The sequence below is a fragment of the Papio anubis genome, chromosome 9, assembly GCF_008728515.1.
Source record: "Papio anubis isolate 15944 chromosome 9, Panubis1.0, whole genome shotgun sequence".
Lineage (NCBI taxonomy): Eukaryota > Metazoa > Chordata > Mammalia > Primates > Cercopithecidae > Papio > Papio anubis.
The window spans coordinates 58,533,236-58,553,280 of NC_044984.1; the positions used below are offsets into that span (position 1 = coordinate 58,533,236).

The window sequence follows — 20,045 nt, forward strand, 5'->3', positions numbered from 1 at the left end:
CCTATGCAGAGAATGGCATTAAGAGCTGAAGTGACATTGGTAATTCCAAAAACAGCAGTGCTCTTCTCTTGATGTCTGTTTACCGTTTCAATTCCAGATTCCCCAGAGGAAGGACACTGACCTAAAGTCAGAGGGAATCATTGCAATGCTGTTTTTTGTTTTGTTTTGTTTTTTGCTGAGGAGAAAGCTCTAATTTCAAAAGTATTTAAATATATGGGAAGATAGTCATAACATATTAAGTGAAAGAAACGGGTTGCAAAATAATGTGTAGTCCAAAATTGTAGCTTTTTATGGAAAAAATAAATATAGGACACAAAAGGTATACAGTGACTGAATGATTCAGCCTGATTTCAGAAATCTTAAAATGTGTATCTCAGAAGCCAAGAAATGCGTGTATATACATATAGTCGTATATATCTGAAATATCTACATATAAATATATTCATATATAAAATAAATTTGCATAAATATCTGTACAGTCATGTACCACACAATGACATTTTGAGCATCAGTGGACCACATATATGACAGTGGTCCCATAGGATTTAATATCCTATTTTTACTGTACCTTTTCTATGTTTAGATATGTTTAGATACACAAGTACTTGTTTACACCATTGTATTATAACTGCCTGTAGCATTCAGTACAGTAACATGCTGTGCAGGTTTGTAGCCTAGGAGCAGTAGGCTCCACCATATAGCCTAGGTGTGCAATAGGCTGTACCATCTAGGTTTGTGTAAGTGCACTCTGTGATGTTCCCACAATGATGAGACTGCTTGACAACACATTTCTCAGAATGTATCCTCGCTGTTAAGCAACACGTGACTGTAGTATAAATGCCATACATATGTATGTGCACACTCACAGATATGTATCCCAGGCGTAGAATAGAAGATGGAGGAGGATATTTCTTAAAATTCTCACAGTAGTTGTCTCTGGATGTTATATTATGGGTGATTATTTCACTCTTTTTTGTATAACTGAAATTGCTGTTTTACCTGTAATGAAATTATACTGCTTTCATAATGAAAAAAGTTATTCTAATAAAAGAAGGTCTTTCATACATAATGCTGTTTCATCCATAAATGCTATCACGTAAATTTTTGTCTCCACTCATCTAGCAAATTTTGTAAAATTTGTAAATCTAGTAAATTTTGTCTCCACTCATCTTACTGTTTCAGGGATGATACATTTTCAGACACTCTGAGCCAAAAAGCCGACAGTGAGGCCAGCAGTGGGCCAGTCACAGAAGACAAGTCCTCATCCAAGGACATGAACTCTCCGACAGATCGTCATCCTGACGGCTATTTAGCCAGGTAGGTAGAGCCTGGGAATCAGGCCCCTAAGCCTCCACTCCTTCCGGGGCCATAAGGAGCCACTGCACCCTCAGCCTTGCAGTACTGCCCAGTGTGATAAGCTCTTCTGTTTTCTCCCTGTTTCTGTGAATGTCTAGGCAAAGAAAAAGAGGAGAGCCACCCCCTCCAGTAAGGCGTCCTGGCAGGACCAGTGATGGCCATTGCCCACTCCACCCTCCACATGCCCTTTCCAACTCCTCAGTTGACCTGGGGTCCCCCAGCCTCGCCAGTCACCCCCGGGGCCTGCTGCAGAACCGTGGCCTCAACAATGACAGTCCTGAGCGGAGGCGCAGGCCTGGCCATGGCAGCCTGACCAACATCAGCCGGCACGACTCCCTCAAGAAGATTGACAGCCCTCCCATTAGAAGGTCCACATCATCAGGGCAATACACAGGCTTCAATGACCACAAGCCACTGGACCCAGAGACAATTGCTCAGGTACAATGCTTTTAATTATGTATTGCATTTTAAATACTTAAGTGTGATGTAGGAGGTGTGAAGGATTTACTTTATGTAGCTATATTTCTGTATAGAATCAACTAAAGAAAACAGAAACAAAAGCAGCTCATTCTTTAACTTAGGCCCTGAGTGTGAGTCTTTTTTGAACAATTTGTTACTGGAAGGGCCCAAAGGTTCACAGTGATTTAAACAGAAACATGACAGAAACGTAAGACCCAGGACATTCAAACCTATCATTGTGAATAGCCAGAAAAACTTTGAAAAAGAAGAATGGGGAAGCAGTGGCCCTCCCAGATCCTAAATGCATTCTAAAGCTAGTAAAACAGACAGATGGATAAAACAGAATGGAGAGCCCAGAAACAGAAATATCTTAAAACAGTAGTCCCTCCTTATCTGCAGGGCATATGTTTCAAGACCCCCAGTGGATGCCCGAAGCCACAGATAGTACAAACTCCTACTGTATATGATAAAGATGGTACTTTCAACTTAGAAAAGATGAGCCCTAATAAATAATGTGATCAATAATAGATAGACATTTGAAGAACAAGTCTGGATCTTTTGTACCTCCTGACCTCATCCAGGTCTTTGCTTCCCAACAGTGACTGCAGAGAAGGGTTCTGTAGTTTTCTTCTAGTGATTAAAATTGACCAAGTAAAAGGGAAACAATACTAATGAATTTGCCCATCATTCTACCATTTTGCCCTCTGGTTCTGGCTCTTTTCACAGCATAGGCCATGAGAAAGTATGTTTGCAGACCTGGTGGGTGGCTTACACCTGTAATCCCAACACTTTAGGAGGCTGAGGCAAGAAGATTGCTTGAGGTCAGGAGTTTGAGACAGGCCTGGTCAATATAGCACAACCCCATGTCTACAAAAAAACCTTTTTTTAATTGGCTAGGTGTATTCGTCAGGGTTCTCCAGAGGGACAGAACTAATGGAATATATATACATATAAAGGGAAGTTTATTAAGTATTAACTCACACGATCACAGAGTCCCACAACAGACCATCTGCAGGCTGAGGAGCAAGGAGAGCCAGTCCAAGTTCCAAAACTGAAGAACGTGGAGTCCGACGTTCGAGGCAGGAAGCATCCTGCATGGGAGGAAGATGTGGGCTGGGAGGCTAGGCCGGTCTAACCTTTCCATGTTTTTCTGCCTGCTTTATATTCACTGGCAGCTGATTAGATGGTGCCCATCCAGATTAAGGGTGGATCTGCCTTTCCCAGCCCACTGACTCAAGTGTTAATTTCCTCTGGCAACCCCCTCACAGACACACCAGGAGTAACACTTTGCATCCTTCAATCCAATCAAGTTGACACTTAATATTAACCATCCCAAGTCTACCCATTGTCAACTTGAACCCATAAACATCTCCTGAGATCATACATAATCTTCAAATAAAAACAATAATAAGTTCATAATTACGCCTAACATAATACACTTGTCCTTTCCTATAACCGCAAATGCACCAATCCCCAGCCCAAATGCTATTACATAAAGTTAACAATACTTAAATGCTGATAGGAAGTCAATATAATCTTATGTCACATGCTAAAGGAAAAAGGAAATAAAATGAAGATATTTTCCTAGTACAAGTGTATACATGCACAAACATGTTTTTAACGAAAGAAGGAGGAAATACACATGACAATTACAGTCCCTGTTTCCACGTGGTCATAGCTGGTATTGATGACTACCTTCTACTACCCATTCTGTATTCCCTTTGCCTGCAGCAAGCACCCCAGCAGGTCGTGTTTTTGTTGTTGTTGTTGTTCTCCTGGCGGAGTGACCCAAACCTTCATTCCTGAAGGGTCTGGACCATTTGTAGTCCTGCCTGGATTGGGCTGTTGTAGTTTCCCGTTGACCTTAATCACAGAGCATGGTACTACTAAGAGACGCCCTAATGGAGCTCCTGTATTCCATGCACACTCTTTTTTACCTCCATTGTGGAGTAGTAGACTGATTTCATCTTGATAGTCCAAGTCAGTCACCCAAGCCAACACTGTAACTCCTTTCTTAGTCTGTTGCCTTAAAGGTAGGAGGAGCCCAAAGTGTCCAGGTGGCAAACTTAACTTAATGGGATCGTCGCTGTGTCTCCTGGTGGCACTTTCCTCCCTATAGAACTAAGACCTCTAAGCCAGCAGAACATAATGTCGTGGGAATAGGAAGTAAAAATGTTGCTACTGGGTCACTAGAGATGATGATGCATGGTGCCACTTCCACTTCCACCCCTTGATTCCTGGACCCGTGAATCCTGGCTATGGAAGAAACAGCACCATATATTGGACACTGATTCAGAGCATACACAGCCTTCTGGGGAGCTTTGCCCCAGCCCTGCAAAGTATAGTCACCTCGTTGGCATTGTAATTGTGACTTCAAAAGGCCTTTCCACCATTCTATCAATCCAGCTGCTTCAGGATGATAGGAAACATGGTAAGACCCGTGAATTCCATAAGCATGAGCCCACTGCCACTCTTCTTTAGCCGTAAAGTAAGTGCCTTGGTCAGAGGCAATGCTGTGTGGAATACCATGACAGTGGGTAAGGCATTCCGTGAGTCCACAGATGGTAGTCTTGGCAGAAGCACTGCATGCAAGATAGACAAACCCATATCTGGAGTAACTTTCTCTTCCAGTGAGGACAAACCTTTTTCATGATGGAAGAGGTCAGTATAATCAACCTGCCACCAGGTAGCTGGTTGATCACGCTGAGGAATGGTGCCATATCGAGGGCTGTGTTGGCTTCTGCTGCTGGCAAATTGGGCACTAAGCAGTGGCCATAGCCAGGTCAGCCTTGGTGAGTGGAAGTCCATGTTGCTGAGTCCATGCATAACCTCCATCTCTGCACTATGGCCACTTTGTTCATGGGCCCATTGAGTGATGACGGGGTGGCTAGGGAAAGAGGCTGAGTGGTGTCAATAGAATGGGTCATCCTGTCCTCTTGATTATCAAAATCCTCCTCTGCTGAGGTCACCCATTGGTGACCACTCACATGGGATACAAATATCTTCACAGTTTGACCACTCAGAAAGGTTCATCCACATACCTCTTCCACAAATTTCTTCATCACCAATTTTCCAATCATACTTCTTCTAAGTCCCTGACCATCCAACCAAACCATGGCTACAGTCCATGAATCAGCATATTATCACACATCTGGCCATTCCTCTTTCCATGCAGAGTGCACAGCCAGGTGCACTGCTTGAAATTCTGCCCACTGGGAAAGATTCCCTTCACCACTGTCCTTCAGGGATGTCCTAGAAAGGGGCTGTAGTGCTGCAGCTGTCCACTTTTGGGTGGTGCCTGCGTATCATGCAGAATCACCTGTGAACCAGGCCCTAGTCTTCTCTTCCTCTGTCAGCTGATCAGAGGGAACTCCCCCTGAGGCCATCAGTACAGGCTGTGGGAAAGAGTAGAGACCCTGGGCATTTGAGCCACTTCCTCAGGTAACTTATGCCTTCAGGAGCTGCTTGAGCCCAATCACATATATACCACTTCCATTTGATGATGGAATGCTGCTGTGCACGACCCGCTTTATGGCTCGATGTGTCAGAAAGCACCCAGTTCATGATAGGCAGTTCAGGTTGCATGGTGACTTGATGACCCATAGTCAAATGTTCAGTTTTCACCAAAGCCCAGTAACAGGCCAAGAGCTGTCTCTCAAAAGGAGAGTAGTTGGCCAGGAGCGGTAGTTCATGCCTGTAATCCCTGCACTTTGGGAAGCCAAGGCAAGTGGATCACGAGGTCAGGAGTTCAAGACCAACCTGACCAATATGGTGAAACCCCATCTCTACTAAAAATGCAAAAATTAGCCATGTGTGGTGGCACGCACGTATAGTCCCAGCTACTCGGGAGGTTGAGGCAGAAGAATCACTTGAACCAGGGAGGTGGAGGTTGCAGTGAGCTGAGATCACGCCACTGTACTCCAGCCTGGGTGACAGAGAGAGACTCCATCTCATAAAGAAAAGGAGAGTAATTCTCTGCAGAAGAAGGCAGGGCATTGCTCCAAAATCCTAGAGGCCTCTGCTGTGATTCACCTATGGGGGTCTGCCAAAGGCTCTAAACAGCATCCCTATCTGCCACTGACACCTCAAGTACCATTGGATCTGCTGGGTCCTATGGCCCAAGTGACAGAGCAGCTTGCACAGTAGCCTGGACCTGTTGCAGAGCCTTCTCCTGTTCTGGACTCCACTCAAAACTGGCAGCCTTTTGAGTGACTCAATAAATGGGTCAGAGACTCAATAAATGGGCCAGAGTAACACACCCAAAAGAGGAACGTGTTGCCTCCAAAATGAGCCCACTAGGCGTTGTGCCTCTTTCTTGGTTGCAGGAGGGGCCAAACGCAGCAACTTATCCTTCACCTTACAAGGAATATCTTGATAGGCCCCACACCACTGGACCCCTAGAAATTTTACTGAGGTAGAAGGTCCCTGAATTTTAGTCGGATTTTTTACCTATCCTCTAGCACACAGATGTCTCACCAATAAGTCCAATGTGTTTGCTACTTCTTGCTCACTGGATCCAATCAGCATAATGTCTTCAATGTAATGGACCAGCGTGATATCTTGCAGAAGCAAAAAGCAATCAAGGTCTCTCCAAGTAAGATTATGACACAAAGCCAGAGAGTTGATATGCCCCGAGGTAGGACAGTAAAGGTATACTGCTGGCCTTGCCAGCTGAAGGCAAATTGCTTCTGGTGGGCCTTATGGACAAGAATGGAGAAAAAGGCATTTTCCGAGTCAGTGGCACCATACCAGGTACCAGGAGATGTGTTTATTTGCTCAAGCAATGAAACTTCATCTGGTTTAGCAGCTGCACTTGAAGTCACCACTTGGTTAAGCTTACAGTAATCCACTGTCATTCTCCAAGATCCATCTGTCTTCTGCACAGGCCAAATGGGAGAGTTGAACAAGGATGTGGTGGGAATCACCACCCCTGCATCTTTCAAGTCCTTGATGGTGGCACTAATCTCCATGATCCCTCCAGGGATGCAATATTGTTTTTAATTTACTATTTTTCTAGGTAAAGGCTGCTCTAATGGCTTCCATTTGGCCTTTCCCACATAGTAGCCCCCACCCTACCAGTCCAGGAGCCAATGTGGGGGGTTCTGCCAGCTGCTAAGTATGTCTATGCCAATTATGCATTCTGGCACTGGGGAAATGACCACAGGAGAAGTCTGGGGACCCACTAGACTCACTGTAAGTCAGACCTGAGCTAAAACTCCATTAATTACCTGACCTCCACAAGCCACTACTTTAACTAGAGCACCACAATGATGTTTGTGGTCCCCCGGAATCAATGTCAGCTCAGAGCCAGTGTCCATTAGTTCCCAAAATGTCTGATCATTTCCCTTTCCCCACTACACAGTTACCCTGGTAAAAGGCTGGAGGTCCCCTTGGGGAAGTATGGGATAAAGATTCACTGCATAAATTGTCAGTAATATAGCGGGGTCCTTCCTCAAGGGGACTCGGCCTCCCCTTTGTTCAAGAGGTTCTGGGTCTGTAAACTGGGTCAAGTCTGGAAATTGATTGAGGGGCCGTGATTCTGTTTTTATAATTCAAATTAGTCTCTTGTCCATCTGACCTAGAAGTTTTCTGCTTGTATAAATTAAGTAGGAATGCAGTAGGCTTCCTATCAATTTCACTTCTAGGAACACCATGATTAATTAGCCAATGCCAGAGCTCTGCATGAGTCAGACTATTCTGCTTGCCGCTTTGCCTCTGCTGTCCATTACAGTAGCTACGCCCACCTTGTCTTTGACAGTTGAGTGTCACCACTTGGCTTCTGCCACCTCGGGATCCTATTATGTCCATTGTATTTAAATTTTGTAGTTGAGTGACTGCAGTTCCCACCATTAGATCTGACATACAGAGAACAGCAATTACAGGGCTCTTCAAAGATGCAAGTGCTGGCCAGGCACGGTGGCTCACGCCTGTAATCCCAGCACTTTGGGAGGCCGAGGCAGGTGGATCACAAAGTCAGGAGATCGAGATCATCCTGGCTAACATGGTGAAACCCCATCTCTACTAAAAATATAAAAAATTAGCCAGGCATGGTGGTGGGTGCCTGTAATCCCAGCTACTCGGGAGACTGAGGCAGGAGAATGGTGTGAACCCAGGAGGCAGAGCTTGCAGTGAGCCGAGATCGCGCCACTGCACTCCAGCCTGGGCGAAAGAGCCAGACTCCGTCTCAAAAAAAAAAATGCAAGTGCTGCCCTCACAAATCTGTTTTGCAAGGCATTGGTCAAGGGCTTTCCCAGCTGGGATGAGTAGGTCTAAAATGACTATTCCACTCCACCATCCCAATCTCCCTAAGCCCTTGGATCCCTTCCTCTATATTAACCAAGGGAGATCAGGCATTTCCAGCTCACTCACAGTGGGACATCTTTCAATCCACATTTCAGTTAACCAAGCAAATAAACTAATAGAACCTTTTTTAACTCCCCGAGCTGCAACATTAAATGCAGAGCTCCTACTTAGTGGGCCCAAATTAATAAATTCAGCCTGATCTGACTCTATGTTCCATCTACCATTATCCCACACCCTTAATATCCATTCCCATGCCTGTTCTCCAGATTTATATTTATATAAATTAGAAAACTCAAGGAGTTCTTTTCTAGCATAGTGCACCTCTTCATGGGTCACACTCTCAACCTCACCTCCAAGGGCCCACCAGGACATTAGTCTAGTTGTAGGTCTAGAAGCAAACAGGTGTTGGGGGTGGCTCCTGAGGAGAGTCAACATTATCTTGCCTGGCAACTGCCTCACAGGAGGCCATCACCATTGCCTCAGGCAGCGCAGGGTTTATGTCCTCAGACAAAGGTGGAAAGGCTGATGGCAGCATGGGTCAGGGAGGGGATGTTGCCACTACTGGGGATAGGGAAGCTGTTTCTTCTGGCAAAAAAGGTTCATCAGAGTTTACAAGCTCAGTGTCCGCAGCTTCATCAGGGTCCTCCCACACATCCCCATTCCAAGTTGTAGGGTCCCACTCTTTTCCAATCAATGCCCTCGCTTTAACAGTAGACACCTAGCAAGGGTGTGCATGCACCTTTCATTGCAGGTCAGCCACTCTAATGATAAGAGCTTGTGTCTGGTTTTCCACAATTTCAGCTCTTTCTCTGCAGGAGATAAGACTCTCACTCAGGGCAGTCTTAGCAGATTTGAGGCTCAATATCTGCTTCTGAAGCCAGGAGATAGAATCCTTGAGTTCTTCATTGTTTTTCATTACTTTGTCCACTGAACTTAGGAACAACCAACGAGCTTCATTATGTTCCTTGGTTCTCTACACAATACTCCATACAAATGTATTACGTATGGAGTTACTAAACTCCTTGCCTCTTATGAGCGATGAATCAGGAGTGTCAAATGCATGTATTTTGCATAACTCTCTAAACAATTCACACCAAGGACTATCAGTGTTCTTCATCCTATTAGAAGTAGAGTCCTTAGTATTTTGGGGTCTAATCATATAAAGCAGAAGCCCCAAAACCAATGAAAGAACTCCATCCTTAATATTCTGTTCCTCTAGAACCATTCCTGATACCAAAATCTGTATTAGTCAGGGTTCTCTGGAGGTACAGAATTAATGGAATACATATACATAGAAAGGTGAGTTTATTCAGTGTTCACTCACACAATCACAAGGTCCCACAATAAGCCGTCTGCAGGCTGAGGAGCAAAGAGAATCGGTCCAAGTTCCAAAACTGAAGAACTTGGAGTCTGATGTTTGAGAGAAGGAACCATCCAGCATGGGAGAAAGATGTAGGCTGAGAGGCTAGGCCAGTCTAACCTTTTCACGTTCTTCTGCCTGCTTTATATTCACTGGCAGCTGATTAGATGGTGCCCATCCAGATTAGGGGTAGGTCTGCCTTCCCCAACCCACTGACTCAAATGTTAATCTCCTTTGGCAACACCCTCACAGATACACCTTTGCATCCTTCAATCCAGTCAAGTTGACACTAGGTATTAACCATCACACTAAGAGTGGTGGTGCGTGTCTGCAGTCCCAGGTACTTTGGAAGCTGAGGCAAGAGGATTGCTTGAGCCCAGGAGTTGGAGGCTGCAATAAGTTATGATTGCCCTACTGCACTCCAGCCAGGGTGACAGACCAAGACCCTGTCTCCAAATATATGTATGTTTATAGTCAGTGAGAAAAGAGGTGAATAGATTCAGGGTTTACCATTCAAATAATCTAAAGCAGCTTCCAGCTATCACTGAAGTTTAAAAACTAAGTAGATTTCAAAAAAGAGTGAATGAGAAATGAATGAAACATGGAAAAGTATTAAAGGTGGGTTATTTTTAATAAAAAGCACCCAAGGAATCCGGCCCCAATATGACAAATGTCCAAGCTATTTTCAGTGTTCTAACTAAAAAGAATTTGGGATAGCAAATTAGATTGTGAGAAGTTTAATGTGTTTTTTAAAAATTAAAGCAATTTTAAATGTACAGCAGCTTCTCAGCAAAAACCAAAAAGGCTTTGACTGTTTTATTTTTTTCTGTTTAAAGTGCTGTGCAAAGCCCTTTGAGGCATATTTGCAACCAGCAATATTTTACTATAGCTGAATGTAATGATTTGAGACACTTATAACATCACTGCTTATAATAAGCAGGTGAAACATAATTTGGGTTAGAGAGACAGGGATTTAGGTGCTTGGAGGTAGGAAGGCATATAACGTCTGTTTAACCCTTTGACTTCTAGAATCAGGAAATTTTTTTTAATTGTAAATTATAAAAACAGGCCAGGCACAGTGGCTCATGCCTGTAATCCCACCACTTTGGGAGGCTGAGGCGCATGGATCACTTGAGGTCAGGAGTTTGAGACCAGCCTGGCCAACATAGTGACACCCCGTCTCTACAAAAAATACAAAAAATTAGCTGGGTATGGTGGCAGGCACCTGTAATCCGAGTTACTCGGGTGGCTGAGGCACGAGAATCGCTTGAACCCAGGAGGCGGAGGTTGCAGTGAGGTGAGATCGCAGTATTGCATTTCAGCCTAGGTGACAGAGTGAGACTCCATCTCAAAAAAAAAGAAATGTAAATTGTAAAAGCAAAAACTCAACAGATAACTAGGCTCCGCACATGTCTCTGAGGTAAATACTTGTTAAAAAAAAAAACAAATCCATGTTTAGCCACAAACGGAAATCACATATGAAAGTAATAACTAGAAAAGTGATGTCACCCTCATAAAACAGCTTCCAGATTTGCTTTTTATCTTTCCATCTTTAGCCTTCAGATTTTCCCATGGGGACAAGTAAGCATGCCATCATTGTGTTCATTAAAAAAATGCAAATTATTTTCTTAAACAAATTAATGGAATGCCTAATGGAGATTTTTCAAAAGACTACCACATCCATACATAATCATCGTATCTTGGTTTATTCATTATTGGAGACTGTGATTTAATTTCAGTGTCTTAGATTATTCATTTAGCAAATCTTTATTGAGCATTTACTGTATGCCAGGTCTCACACTAGGTTTTATGCAAACAAAGTTAAACAATAGCCGCAGCCTCTGAGGGCTCACATTCAGTCTAGTTGAGGAGATGAATAGGGAAATGAGTTACCATTAAACCGTGCCATGAGGGGTATGCTCCAGATGAGTGGAAGAAGCCCTGGGAATATGTCAGTAAGAGACATGTCAGTCACCAGGGCAGTGGATCTCTACCGTCTCACACAATACTCTGCCTTTTTCTTTCTTAATTGTGGTTAAAAAATAAAATAAAATAAAATTGACCATCCTAACCATTTTTAAATGTATAGTTCAGAAAGGTATATTCACAATGTTGTGAAACATCGCTCCAGAATGTGTTCGTCTCACAAAACCAAAACCCGGTACACATTAAACACCTCCCATTTCACCTTCCTCCAGTCCCTGGCAACCACCGTTCTACTTTTTGTTTCTATGAATTGGACTCCTTTAGATACCGCATATAAGTGGAATCATACAGTATTTGTATTTTTTGTGACTGGCTCATTTCATTTAGTGTAATGTCCTCAAGGTTTACACATGCTATAGCACACGATAGGACTTACTTCCCTTTAAGGCTGAATGATACTCCTTTGTATGTATATACCACATTTTCTTTATCCATCCATTGATGGAGCACACTCCACCTTTTTGAAACAAATTTATTGTAACTTCCCCCTTTTACTATCTGAAATAAATTGACCTTTTTTTTTTTTTTTTTTTTTTGAGATGGAGTCTCACTCTGTCACTCAGGCTGGAGTGAAGTTGTGCTATCTCGGCTCACTGCAACCTCCACCTCCTGGGTTCAAGCATTTCTCCTGCCTCAGCCTTGGGAGTAGCTGGGGGTGTGCCACCATGCCCAGCTATCTGAAATAAATTGATTGATATATCTCTTTTGAAAATATATATATAAAGCTCTAAATAGAATATAAAATTAAAGGGAAATTGATATTAAAACAAATGTATTTCAGTTAATTATCAACTACACTAGAAGACAAATGAAGTAGTGATGCTTTCACCTACATGGTAGAATTTCCATAAATGCAATAATTAAAAATGCATGTCGATATGGGAGTATTCAGTTAATTGAGTTAATAACTCAAATTCCATGAAAAGAGCTTCCATTAGTGATAATATTTCTCCAAAATGGTGAACAACCCTTGGTCATACTGTTACACTCAAAACAAAAAATAACTTTCCTAAAACAATAACATTCCTAAAACATTTGATGCCATCCAAAAGATATTTTATGTTTATATATTAGAAAAAGAGGTTCTAGACTCATGTTCTTAAGAAGAGAATTTTTACCTATATAAATGTCTGGAGGACATTCAAAAGTTGAACAAGGTGCAGGAAAATTTACTGCATGTAAACGCACGAGGGCACTTGCAAGATACCTAATATGTCTGAGCCTGCCCATCAGCTGCCAATAATGCAACCTTGTTATTGTGACATTAAAATCCACACACAACAACATATTACCAAAATGCCCTCTATGAGACAGTACCACTTTCATTGAGATCCACTGGAAAATTGTATCAGGGGAAGACTTAAACTGAATTTTGAAGAACTTCTTGGAATTAGCCAAGTGTATAGTAAGTGCTCAAAAATTTGTAGAATGAATGAATGAAGCCAGATTTTTTTATTCCTATTATATTTATTTATTGAGAAATTATTGCAATATCTAAATTTAAACTTTTATCATAAAAGTTGAAAAACTTGCCCAGTGCGGTGGCTCATGCCTGTAATCCCAGCACTTCGGGAGGCCGAGGCAGGCAGATCATGAGGTCAGGAGTTCGAGACCAGCCTGGCCAACATGGTGAAACCCTGTCTCTACTAAAAATACAAAACTTAGCCAGGCATGGTGGTGTGGGCCTGTAATCCCAGCTACTTGGGAGGCTGAGGCAGGATAATTGTTTGAACCTGGGAAGCAGAGGTTGCAGTAAGCCAAGATCACATCATTGCACTCCAGCCTGAGTGACAGAGCAAGACTCGGTCTTGGTGGGGGAGGGGGAGGAAGTTGAAAAACTGTTTTTCAAAAGTTTTCATAAACTTTTATCATAAGTTGAAATAGAATTCTATATTAATAAGTCAGCAGGCAGACATGGTGGCCTACACCTATAATCCCAGCACTTTAGGAGGCGGAAGCAGGAGGATTACTTGAGCCCAGGAGTTCAAGACTAACCTGGGCAACTAGTAAGACCCCATCTCTACAAAAAATTTAAATATTAGCCAGGTGTGGTAGCACACACCTGTGGACCCACCTACTCAGGAGGCTACTCAGGAGGTAGCACACACCTGTGGTCCCACCTACTACGCAGGAGGTAGCACACACCTGTGGTCCCAGCTACTCAGGAGGTGGGAGGATCATATGAGCCCAGGAAGTCAAGACCGTAGTGAGCTGATGCGCACCACTGCACTCTGCCTAGCTAACAGAGTGAGACCCTGCCTCAAAAAAAAAATAAAAACTAAAAAAAATTTTTAAGTCAGCATGTAAGTCAGAGACCATCAGAAGGCTACCTAGGGCCTTAGGAAGGCCAATGTTTGATACATGGCTCCGTGAGCCATTGCATCTCAGTCTCCTGAATCAAGAATCAAAATGATTGTGTGAGATGGCATTATGTTTATATATTCTGCGGACTATGGAGTTAAAGATATTCATACTCTGCTGGGCCGTTTACTTTGAAATTAAGTGTCTGGGTTTCTATACATTAGTATTCATTATCAGTCTGTGCTTTCTCTCTTTCTGATTATTCTTCAATAGGATATTGAAGAAACAATGAACACAGCTTTGAATGAACTCCGAGAACTGGAGAGACAGAGCACAGCAAAGCATGCCCCTGATGTGGTGCTGGATACCCTGGAGCAAGTGAAAAACTCTCCCACCCCTGCCACTTCCACGGAATCTCTCAGCCCTTTGCACAACGTTGCCCTCAGGAGCTCCGAGCCTCAGATTCGACGTAGCACTAGCTCCTCCAGTGACACAATGAGTACTTTCAAGCCTATGGTGGCACCCAGAATGGGTGTGCAGCTGAAGCCTCCAGCCCTTAGGCCAAAACCTGCTGTTCTTCCAAAAACAAATCCTACCATAGGACCTGCCCCGCCTCCCCAGGGTCCAACAGACAAGTCTTGCACGATGTAAAAACCAGCCAAGCAAGGCCATAAAGGGAGGTGACTTTAAAAAAAAAAAAAAAATGGATTAGTGACAAAATCATTGATCCATAACTTTCCTTAGTTTTGTGCTTATAACTGGAGATCTTTTGGCTTTTCTATGTTGTCGAATGTAATGTCTGAGACTAGCTAAATTAACACGGGCATTTGTATTTTGTAATTTTTTAAAATAACTGGACATATGTCATTTTAAGGACAATAGAAACACTTAGACTTACTTGAAAATCCAATGCTGCACCACTTGTAATGAAGGCAACACCGCTCTCCACCTCGTACAGAGCTCCAGGTTTAGTGTAGCCCAGGTGAGTCAGAAAGGTTGTGACCTGAAGGCAGAAGAACCCGAATTCCACACCTCACTGGAGTATAGCCAGTGTTGGTCTGTGGCACTTGGGCTGAAAGGTGATAATGGCGTTGCGTGGTAGCTGACAATGAGCACCTTCGATTCCATGTGGAGTGGGGTTTAGCTCATGCAAAAGACTTGCAGTTGTCTCCATGGGACGATCCCAGCGGGACTGTCAGTCCGCAGCTCGAGTGGGTTGGATGCTTGCCTCTTTCCTAACAGTTATTTCCCCGGGTCCAGCTTAAAGACTCGATGGAATTGGGTCGAACCTCTGCTGTTATTGCTTGAACTTAACCTGGGAAAGGAGAGGAAGACACCATCTCCAAAGCTATTAATGTCACTCCTTTTGTGAGCATGATTAGGCCTCGGAGATTTCCAAGTCCCTCCCCTACACTTACAAACGACTAGAAGGGTTTCATTTTAAAGACTTTCTGGTTACAGTACTCCACGAACTCCTCCAAAGATTCGTTGTTCAATAACTGCCTAGAAAATGTTTCTATCTCCCCAAATCCTTGTGTTCTCCTCTGTGGAAATGGAGGCCGCAAGAAGCACCTGAGGCCTTGGTTCATGCAGTGTTCTCTTTTGACTAAATCACCTAGGTTCCTTTAAACATGCTGCAAAGCCCAGGCATGGTGGTGCACACTGTAGTCCCAGCTACTCAGGTGGTTTTCACAGGAGGATGGCTTTGGGCCTAGTAGTTCGAATCCAGCCTGGGCAGCATAGTGTGAGACCCTGTCTCTTCAAAAAAAAAAAAAAAAAAAAATGCCCCAAAGACCTGATGATCCTAAATTTGAAATCCCAACTGCCCTCTCCATTTGTCTTTGAGCCAACCCCAAACTGGCCCTGGTACCTGAGTGAGAACCACGCAGGGCCATCAGCAGAAGATGACCTTGTAGTTCTCACCCAATTGTGTACCTCACAACCACAACTTCTTTTTCTTTGTCCCTTTTCCCTTTTTTGTTTTCATTTTTGTATGTGGTCTCTACATCACTCCCATAGTCAGCGGAACTCTCAATTGGAGACGCTCTTTCTCTGGCATCCTAGCACACAGACAATTTTTAAGGCTATATTTATGCTATATCTTCCCCCTTAAGAAAATTTGCTTTGAATTCCATTCTCCTACCAGCAGCAGCTGATATCACCTGTAGACTTGTGAGCATTTTATCGACTCTATCATTGAAGTTACTGATATTTTTGTTGTTGTTGTTGTTGTTGTTGTTGTTGTTGTTGTTGAGAAAAATGGATTTCCCAGAACTAATCCCTCTGGCCCACCATTAATTTCCTTCTTGGTTTCATTTCAAACTGTCAGCCAATTGCACGCACACCTAAGAGCTACACAGTGTAGATTTTACTTCATCAGCCCATTGGTGAATGCATCGTGCAGAAATGAATTGGGATCTGTACTTAAATCAAGATCATTACTTTGATCTCTACCTCAGTTTGCCCATCTAGTCATTCTATTGCAGGAAGAGGTTAAATCGATGAGATATTGTTACCTTCCAAAGTCACACTGCTGATTGCTTGCCTGTGGCCAGATTTCACAAATGAATAGTGATTTTTTTTTCCCATGTATTTCTAGGTATGGTGAACTTTTAAACCTCCAAATTTTCAGAGCCATACTTTTTGCCCATTTTGAAAAAGAAGCCCAGGACAGTACCTTGTCCAGCCCCTCCCCGTTTCCCCCAAGCTTTTTGGGGCCTTCAGCACCCTTGGACACCATGGAGATCCAGCCGGGACTGAGCTTTGAATAGCACTAGCCCTTTTAAACAATCCTTACGAATTCCTTAGGAAGTTTAAACTTTCCTAAATAATCCCCCACTTTTTTTTTTTTTTTTTTTTTTTGAGTTGGAGTCTTGCTCTGTCACCCAGGCCAGAGTACAGTGGTGCAATCTCTGCTCACTGCAACCTCCATCTTCTGGGTTCAAGCAATTCTCCTGAGTAGCTGGAATTATAGGTGCCACCACCATGCCCAGCTAATTTTTGTATTTTTAGTAGAAACGGGGTTTCACCATGTTGGCCAGACTGGTCTCAAACTCCTGACCTCAGGTGATCCAATGGCCTCAGCCTCCAAAAGTGCTGGGATTACAATGTGAGCCACCATGCCTGGCCATTCCCCCACTTCTTTAAAATAGTAAGAATTCTTAAAAACCATATTCCTTGCTTGATGGAAGAGTAAGATGTTAACAGAGGGTATCAAAGGGCCAGAGGTGTCTTTGAATTTATTTTTTTTCAGTGTCTTTTCTGAGCTTTTCAGATCTTCCTCCTGCCTGTTCATTTATTCAGCCTTCTATCTGGTCATCCTCCCCAGCAGCTCTTCTCTCTGGTGTGTCCACCTGTGGTGGAATGAGGATTGCCTTTCTGTGCTCCCCATCAGGACTCTGCTGTCTTGGTGGGCAGGAGTCGTGCTGCTGCAGAGCCTCAGAGGCTGTGCCTTCTTTCAGGAAACAGCTCCTAATACTCTCCCATCACTCACTCTACCTGTCTCCATCTTATTTCCCTATACTCCTATTGTCACCTTGAGACTTTTTTTTTTTTTCAATTCCATATGAAGGGTATAACCTCAGTGAGTGAGGACTCAGTAAAGACTCACCTCTCCTTACTTGGTTTAGTAAATGTCTTCAGATTCCAGAGGTAAGACAAGGTGGCCACTTCACAAAGAATCCAGAATCATGCTCAGTAAAGCTCATTAAGAGCCACTGCAGCTGAGAAGGTTCACAGCCTTCTTTCTAGCGACAGAGGCAGCACACAGGGGAGGTGGGAAGACACAGGGAAACGAGAGAGAACGAGGAGAATGAAGCCTTGAGGTGTTCTGCCCCCAGTTTCAAGGAGCTTATCAGGTTTCATGGGCAATTTGGGGAGGCGGGCATTTTGATGGTGGGTAAATGATGGCTCTACAAAGATTACCTGACTCCACTTACACAAGAATATGTATTCACAGCTGATAAAACTGTATGTTCACATCCCATCCATAGAACTCACTGCAAGAGAGTCACCAAGTCAGCCTTTTGGACTGGGTTGGGGTTTGGGGAGTGGATTTGGGGATAGAGAGAAAGGTACTTAGTACACATTTTCTAATGGGTGTCATGTGAACTGTTTGAACCTGCTCTGTGGCGCTTTGTAGAGCTCCATGTTCACATTCAGTGTCAGCACCATTCAACAGATTAGCACGTCTTCGTACAACATCATCTGGCTTTGGTGTCCCTCGAGCCACCTGTAGAATAATTTATGGCAGGGTCCCACAATCTACTGCAATGATTGTGAACAGCTATCAGTGGATGTACTGCTCCAAGAGTCAAATTGTATCAGTTAAGGGTTTTCCAACTTTTGCTATTCTCCCCCACCAAAAAGCGGGGGCGGTTATAATTTAAAGAAAAGGAAAAGAGGGGTGGGTTGGTAGTTGTGTCCTTAACATTTAGGAATGACATAGCCTCTGGAGTCTACAAACTGAAGAAGCTTTCATCTGATCAGCCTTGGAAATCCAGTTAAAGAGCCTATGGGTCTCTTGAGGGGGAGTTAGAGGATTCAAATTTGGGATGATGCTCATTGATTCCTGACCATAGCAGTGAGAGGCCATTTTTTGTGCAGGAAATGTGGGACTCAGTCTTGTTTTCGATTATCCACCACAGAAACCCTGAGACACAGAGCAGCTTAGAAAGCTCTACCCATGCGTAAACAGAGCTCCCTACTCCAGACCACCTGCCACCCACCTCCCAAGCTGAGAACACAAGCTCCAGCTGGGCTGGAGAGTCAGGCTTGGTGCAGGGTGACTTTAGCGAAGTTTTGTCAGATCCATAAAGCAAACTGGAATTTGAGCTTTCACTTACCCCAGTATACTTACTTTAAAAAGTGGAAAAAAAAAAAAAAAAAAAGTCTATGTGGTATAATCGAGATGGATACCTGTGTCTTTAAATTACGTAGGGAATTTTGTATGTTTAAATAATTGTACTGGGTTCCATAATGCTTATCTTAGAAACTTTAGTAAAAGAAAATATATGAACTGTGCATTTGTGAATGCCCCCCTTAGAGCATTCATCCAAGTTCAGTGTGTAGTGTGATGGTTATTATAGATATTTAAAGTATAGTAAGTGGCTGTGTAACAGGAGAGGCTACTGTTTACCTACGTACTGAAGGGTAACTGCTGCCCGCGTAATTAAATCAGTATTGTCCTTTCCTGTCGGTTTGATCAATTGCAGTACCGGTAGCTTCCTGCTTGTGACTGTTACCTAATTGTGTCAATGTACATCTGTAGTATGTACATGTGAAAGTGCCTTTCTATTTTAGAGGAGTCTTAGCCTTGCTCTTGTACCGTTGCCCCACTCTGTGCCCCACCTCCACCTCCTCCTTCCAATTCCTGCTGCCCACTCCAGTGTTTTGAAGCTTCCTCCCTCTCCCCCACCTTCTCCATCCCCTCCCTCCTGTGCCTCAGTGCTCAATAGTGTCCCATCTTGCATCCCTGTCGGTCCTCAGACTGTCTCGTTTTCCTTGTAGACGTGATTGTGCCTTTCTCACCCCTGTGTCCTCCCATCCCACCGCATCCATCCCCCGCTCATGTGCTGCTGACAGCATCACGCTCGCCCGTGCTCTGTACTGCCTCTCACCATTTCATTCCCTCCTCTCTGAGGTGAAAATAAAGGGGGATACTTTTACAGTTCTGGAAAGAAAAAAATGTTTTGTTAATCTGTTGTGACAATGCACTTTTATGTATAGTACTGTACATTTTGGCATGTACCATTACAGGCTTCAGTATACAGTCAGGTTTGTTCTTCACGGTGTATCTTTATAATAAATAAGATAGTTCTGGCTGCCTTTGTCTGCTTCCAGTTTGATGTGCATCTCTGTGGTGTCTTCGTTCCTTTCCTTTCTGTCATCACTACTTTCTCCCTGACAGCTAGTTTGCATTAAATAATATGAAACTTTTACCTTTAAAATATTTTTTTATCTCACTTCCATTTCTTGTTCATTTGCAAATAGGGTGTCCTGCACAGGGCCCTGTCCATGAAGCTGTGGTTTTTCAGTCATGGTTTGGAGGCTCAATGTGTAGTCAGAGAAAAGAGTCTTGGGAGAGACTTAACTGAGAAGCTGAGAGTGTACAAGCCTCCTAAACATACACCAGATTGAAATCTTTCTTTTGAGAAAGACTCTAGTTAACCATGGCAAGCCCATCTTTGGTTTCATTTCAATAAATTGAAAAATAATCCTTAGGTAATTTTTATGTGCTTAGAATTCCCTGTGTATTGGTATTTTTCTTTACCTTTTTTTT

The 20,045-nt window shown here is 43.3% G+C and overlaps 1 protein-coding gene across 2 annotated transcripts in view; it reads left to right on the plus strand.

Annotated features, from left to right (window-relative positions):
- Positions 1 to 19,587, plus strand: part of SRGAP1 (SLIT-ROBO Rho GTPase activating protein 1) — a 318,550-nt gene extending 298,963 nt beyond the window's left edge. For both annotated transcript variants that reach the window (XM_003906716.5, XM_017945988.3), the window contains exons 20-22: positions 1,183 to 1,317; positions 1,455 to 1,794; positions 14,039 to 19,587. In XM_003906716.5, the coding sequence (XP_003906765.4) occupies positions 1,183 to 1,317; positions 1,455 to 1,794; positions 14,039 to 14,416 (853 nt within the window). In that variant the 3' untranslated portion in view covers positions 14,417 to 19,587. The remainder of the gene's footprint in view (positions 1 to 1,182; positions 1,318 to 1,454; positions 1,795 to 14,038) is intronic.
- Positions 19,588 to 20,045: the final 458 nt, after the last annotated feature.